We start from the raw sequence: 6104 nt of genomic DNA, 5'->3' as shown, positions 1-6104 counted from the left end.
TTCAAACTTAATATTAAAAAATGCTCCAACTCTCCTATATTCCTTCAATCACTCACATTTTCAATTTTTTTTTTTTTTTTTTTGTTTGTGCTTTATCAAGACTTGCCTTTTTCTTTTTAATTTTCGGTTTCCTTGCTCCCTATTCTCACTATGTTTAATTTGGTTTTTTATTTTTTTTATTTTTTATATCTCAAATGCATAATATGATTAAACTTATAATTAAATCTCAAATAGTGATGAATAGAAAATTAAAATTCTACACCCAAAAATGTGTGCAATGAGGCTAGTTTTACTTAATCAAGACCAAATACACTCATTATTTATAGGGTTTTACTAACGTATGCCCTAAGCGCATAGAGAAATATTATATCCATAACATTTTCACAATAAATCCTAAGTGACAAGTTATTACTAGTTGTTTTTGTTAGGACAAAAAAGTAATCTTAGTGATAGGTTCAAATCTGAATCAATAATAATTAATTATCTATGATTTGTTGTAAAAATATTGTAGACGTAGCACATCTCAAGGCATATATTTGTAAACCATTTTATGAAATTTTTTATGGAAAAATAAAAAAAAATAACTAATTAATTTGACAATTTTTTTAATCTTCTATTATTTATATAATTTTATAAACTTTTTCAAGCATCTTAGAATTTATAAGTTCGATTCTAAAAAAAAGAAGACAAAAGGCAAAAAAAAATTTAAAACATGTATTTGGTAAATCATTTTAATCACATATTTTCAGTTTTTAAATAATATTACATGCATTTTTATTCATTTAGTCATCTTTTATTTTTTTTAAATTGAGAACTACTGTACACGTGCCAAACAGGCATAGAATTTGCAGATTCCAATATTATAATAAATAATTGTGTGGACTAGTTTTGCTTTCATTTTATTAACACCCGTCTCCTACTTTGCTTTCTGATAGGAGGAAAACAGTTAACTGAATTTGAATCGGAGAGATTCTTTCTTGGTATTCTTTCGTGGATTGACAGATTGATTGATTTTGATAGCAACCCAGATTCAAAGATCCTCCTTTTTGCGCTGACGACAACAAAAATGGAGGAAGCTACTGGTAGAAAGAGCAGCCCTTCCCCCTCTTTTCTTTTCTATTTCACTCTAATGTCTTGTTTCGTTGTGTTGTTCTGTATTAATTTATTTACAATTTATATATTTATGATCACATAGCATGTATTTTTTTTTTTTTTTTTGGATCCAAGTACTTTTCTCTGAAAGACTGAAAATTTATCTAAAATGAATATGCCACTACTTTAATTGTTGGACTATTTTGCTGATCTCTCAGTGGTCGAAACCAATGATGGAACTGTTTCTGTGGCTTCTGCATTTGCTGCTCATCAACAAGGTAAGAATGAGATAATACTAATAACGTGCGTTTAACTCTGATTATGTGCTAAAGTTTGGGTTTTGATAATACTAATAGCTTGCATTTAACTCTGATTTTGTGCAAAAGTTTGGGTTTTGATAATACTAATAGCTTGCATATAACTCTGATTTTTTTTCTCAAAAAAAAAAAACTCTGATTTTGTGCTAAAGTTTGGGTTTTGATAATTCCATACACTCAAATTCTCTTCTTTGCCACCCAAATTTATGTGGGTCTTTCTAACAATTATGGCCTTAGATAGTACTAGTTGTTTTTGTTGATGTTTTCAATTGTTTTGGATATTGAGCAGCTGTGAAGGATAGAGACCACGCATTCTTAACAAAGGCAGTTGAAGAAGCGTATAGAGGGGTAGAATGTGGGGATGGAGGACCTTTTGGTGCTGTTGTTGTACGCAATGATGAAGTGGTTGTGAGTTGTCACAACATGGTCTTGAAGAACACAGATCCAACTGCCCATGCTGAAGTCACTGCAATAAGAGAGGTTATCAAAGAAAGACTTTCATTGCATTGCAGTAGATCTGTTCTTCTAGTATGTGACCTTGTTTCCACGGTTAGATCATCACTGAATTATTAGTGGTACAGTTAAAATCTAAGCAGGGAGGTGGCCTCTTAATAGTTTTCTTAGTAAGGAGATCTATTGAATAAAAAGTTACAATTGTGACAGATAACACAAGTCTAATATGTTCCATATTGATGGTTAGAAATAGAATTATGTGATATGGTTGAATTTGTCAACGTGTCTAACTTGATTCAGTTGGCACTACTTCACTTTTGGACTATTATGACTACAACCTGTAGATTTCTTTAACGTCCTCATTTAGGGTATATTTATCATATGAAAATGCTGTTAATAGCTATTGGCTCTGCTCATTAAAACGTGGCTTGTTGTAATTTAGATTGGTACCTTCTGTAACTTTATCTGATCCGGGTGCTGTTAGAATAATGGTTAAGTACCCTTTCCTAATAGAATAAACTTTTGGTGAAGTGGTAATTTATCATAGTATCAGAGCATGTGCTCCTAAGTTTGAACTTGTCTCCACTCCACATTCCATTTAAAAAGTTATAAATTCCCACGTGTTGGGCACATTTATTAAGGGGGAGTCTAAGCCCACATGGAGCTCTAAAATAATGGTTAAGTACCCTTTTCCTAACAGTTTAAAATTAAACTATTGGGATAAGCGGTAATTTATCAAATGCATCTTTTTGTGAAACTGGAAACCATTAAGCTCCTTAGATTGTGGACAACATCAACCCCCGTTAAAGTCTCCCTCATACTTGTGACTGCAATAGTATTCATGATTACATTGAGTATTCCTCTGTGATCAATTCAACCTACTACAATTCAATTATTTTTCTGCAGTAATTAAATTTGACAGTTGGAATAGGAATTTCTAGCCCCTTCTGTAAACTTTGATATATTTGCACTTACAAAAACTAGACTTAAGCTTTTAAGACCTGGTTTTAGATCCAATTGTATTGGGGCATATGGACTGCCTGGTTGCGAACAATATCCTGCTTGTATATATCTTGTATTTCTAGTGGCAAGCAGGAAGAATCGTACTAAAATATTTTACTAAATTAGTGATTTGCCACAGAAAATAACTGGATAATTAAATGTCACATTTTCATGAAAACCATGACATCATGATTCAGTTAGTCTTTATGAATCTTGTCGCCAATGATCTCTAGCTCAAGTCGCACTTCCTCCCCTTGTAAGCAAGGCGGAGCATGAGGTTGTGATCCACTGGGTGCATAACTTCACATGAAAGAGCGCTAATATGGTCTTGCTAACAACTTAGAAAAGTAGCTTATAAGACATCAGAATTTGCTGCCTCAGTTCTGGAACAGCAAGATAGCTATAAAGGCCTTGACAAGAATGACCAATTTGACTCACCAGTAATTCTTTACGAAAGCTATGAAAGCCTCATGAATATGCTAAAGATAGATAATCCCATTGAGTGTTTATGTGGGTGTTTGTTCTTTTTCTTGCCTCTTTATTTATCATTTATTTGGGATTGGAGTGATGGAGTTTGCAATTGCATCAGGATTCTAGGGTAAATGAGGAAGTGTTTGTACTCATTTTTGCTTGTCAAAGGTACACGATCTTTATTCTATGTTATGGTGCATATTTTCCAGGCATGCAAAAAGCTCCAGCAGGTTGAGCTTTCGGACTGTGAAATCTATGCTTCTTGTGAGCCTTGCCCCATGTGCTTCGGTGCTATTCATCTGTCACGAATTAAGGTTGAACTACCCTGTTCTATATTCATCTCTCTTTCTTTCCCCAGATTTTTTAGCTCATGACATTACATTTTTTGCTACTTTTGTGTCAGAGGTTGGTTTATGGGGCCAAGGCTGAAGCAGCAATTGCCATTGGGTTTGATGATTTTATTGCGGATGCATTAAGAGGTACTGGTTTCTATCAGAAGGCTCACTTGGAGATCAAAAGAGCAGATGGCAATGGGGCTGCCATTGCAGAACAGGTCTTTGAGAAAACAAAGGCAAAGTTCCAAATGTATTGAATACTTAGGATTCCCCTTTCCATTATTTGGCACTAACTGGTCAGTCATTCTGAATGGCTTCATTTATAATGCAATTGTTTAATATACACTATCAAGCTAGACATAATGATATGCCTCACTATGATGCATACATGCTTGGTTGTTCCCATTGACGGAGATATACCATCCATCTCCTTTAAACCTTTCTTTTGGTAAATAGGTTTTGGCTACAAGGGAAAGGCGGAAGGGATTGATCTAATTATCACACACACACGCGCGCGCACACACACACACATATATATAATAAACAAATATTCTACAGTTTGAATAAGGTGATACTGGAGTATGCTTCCTGTTATTCACTTCAGTCTAAAAAGAATTAGTGAACTTATCTGGTTGTAGATCAAAAGTGCAACAAGAGTAGGGTTATGAATGCTTGGATAAATGTATCAAATTTTTTGTGTCCACAAAATCTAAAGGGTAGGTGCATATGGGACAATGTATAGTAGACGGGTTTTGTTCTCCATCAGGCAAATATAACTCGAGCGAAAATATGCAGAGGTTAGCAAAGCAGGCAGACTAGAGAATGAAGTACAGCCAAGCATCCGTATACCCTTTTTTTTCACTATCCAAATTTATAATGTAAATCATTTCGAAAAATGTTGTCCGTACCATTATTCATTCACGATAGTATGGTACAAGGCTGCATAGGTTTGGCCATGAAGTGAAGCCAGAATTTGGGTAGGTTAAAGGAGTCAAAGGCTCATTTATACTCAGTCCTAGACTAATGCCATTTGTTTTTAAAGTCTTCTGCACAAATTGGCCACAGAAGTCTGATTCCCATGCTCTTGGTCAAGTTACAGTTCCTATATCTAGATTGACTTTTCAAAATGATGAGACTTTCTGCATAATATTATATCCCAGATTTTGCACGAGGGTAATAGTGATGCTTCCGCAGCCTATCCTTTATTTGCGTGGAGTAGATGAGTCCATGCTGGGGACCTTCTTTTTCGTTTAGCCGGAAAAAAAAAAAAAAAAAAAAATCATGAGAGGGTTTTATTTGACTGAGGAAAATGGGCCCATCAGTTTTCTCTGAATATCCCACCAAGCCAGGTTCAACTTATCTACTTTTTTGAACTTTGAATGGACTAGAGCGAGTGTGCAAAGACTTCAGTGGTCCTCCTCCATCCTTTTGAATAAAAGCTGAATTCGCAAGCTATATTTTCCAAGTATTTAATGACAACGCGCTATTTATCTCTGATATGTTCATGGAAGATTCTTCGCTTTTCACCACAAAACCCTACCTTAGATAGCTACCGCCTACCACAAAAGAACAAAGATTTAGAATATCAATGATTGTTCATAGTCTTCCAATTTGTAACCCATGTAAGATGAATATATTATAGGTAACTCAATTAGGGTTAGGTTTCTTGAGATTAATCGAGTGAATTCTTGAAGGTTTGAATTCTAGGATTAGGTGTTGAAGACCTCTTGGATTTCGGCTATGACTTAGGATTAGGGTTCTTTGAGATTTTTCATAGTTCTTCATGTCTAAGCTCTTAGGGTTTGGATATGGACTTAGGCTTAAGGTGGTTTGGTGTTTGATTTGGGTTCTTTTAAGTGGAAGAGATTAGAGTTTGTGGGAAAAAGGAGATTAGAGTTTCAATTTAGCAATAAACTATGTAGCTAGCAAGTGCTGAGGTAGTGACTACTTTGAGAGTGTCACCACCTTAAGAAGGAGACTACTTTGAGAGAATTTTTACCTCCAAATAATAAAGACGATAGAAACAACAAGACATTTAACAATAGAAGGATTTTTTTTTCTTTACTAAAAGTAATGGTTACATTCATTTATTTATACAATTCATGCTTTATTTCAATTGACCACACATGACTCCTTCCTATTGGTTAGCAAATTAAGCACATGCTTTAAAGAATACTAATCTCATCACATGCACGTTGCGTGTGCGACTAGACTCTTTTTTATTTTGGGTTTATAAATAATTTCCCATTCATTCATTTCTTTTAACTATATGCAAAATTCATATTAACCATTGATTGCAAAATAAAACACTGCTTCCACAATTCTACCCAAATTGTAAAGGTGTATATATTAAGTTCTTGAAAAGGAAAAAAAATGAATACACCAAACCAAATCAACATATACCCTAAATATAAACACAATCACATTGGTGGTA

General features: G+C 34.3%; 1 protein-coding gene across 2 annotated transcripts; it reads left to right on the top strand.

Annotated features, from left to right (window-relative positions):
• Window positions 1-882: 882 nt before the first annotated feature.
• Window positions 883-4109, top strand: LOC111996666 (guanosine deaminase). Of its 2 annotated transcripts, none has more exons than XM_024028659.2 (5): window positions 883-1082; window positions 1311-1370; window positions 1699-1937; window positions 3545-3649; window positions 3739-4109. In XM_024028659.2, the coding sequence occupies exons 1-5, from the start codon at window positions 1067-1069 to the stop codon at window positions 3925-3927; spliced, it is 609 nt and encodes a 202-aa protein (XP_023884427.1). In that variant the 5' UTR covers window positions 883-1066; the 3' UTR covers window positions 3928-4109. The 2 variants fall into 2 exon arrangements, with proteins under 2 accessions (XP_023884427.1, XP_023884436.1); XM_024028668.2 differs by having other exon boundaries at window positions 884-1082; window positions 1699-1889.
• The last annotated feature ends 1995 nt before the right edge of the window (window positions 4110-6104 follow it).

Source organism: Quercus suber, unplaced genomic scaffold, assembly GCF_002906115.3.
Source record: "Quercus suber isolate HL8 unplaced genomic scaffold, Cork oak 2.0 scaffold_24, whole genome shotgun sequence".
Taxonomy (NCBI): Eukaryota; Viridiplantae; Streptophyta; class Magnoliopsida; order Fagales; family Fagaceae; genus Quercus; species Quercus suber.
Note: the sequence above shows the minus strand (reverse complement) of the source record. Positions and strands in the feature narration are given on the sequence as shown.

Coding starts and splice junctions, on each gene's coding strand:
- LOC111996666 (XM_024028659.2), top strand. Junction 1,938..3,544: donor GCAGTAGATCTGTTCTTCTA/GTATGTGACCTT, acceptor CATATTTTCCAG/GCATGCAAAAAGCTCCAGCA. Junction 3,650..3,738: donor TTCATCTGTCACGAATTAAG/GTTGAACTACCC, acceptor CTTTTGTGTCAG/AGGTTGGTTTATGGGGCCAA.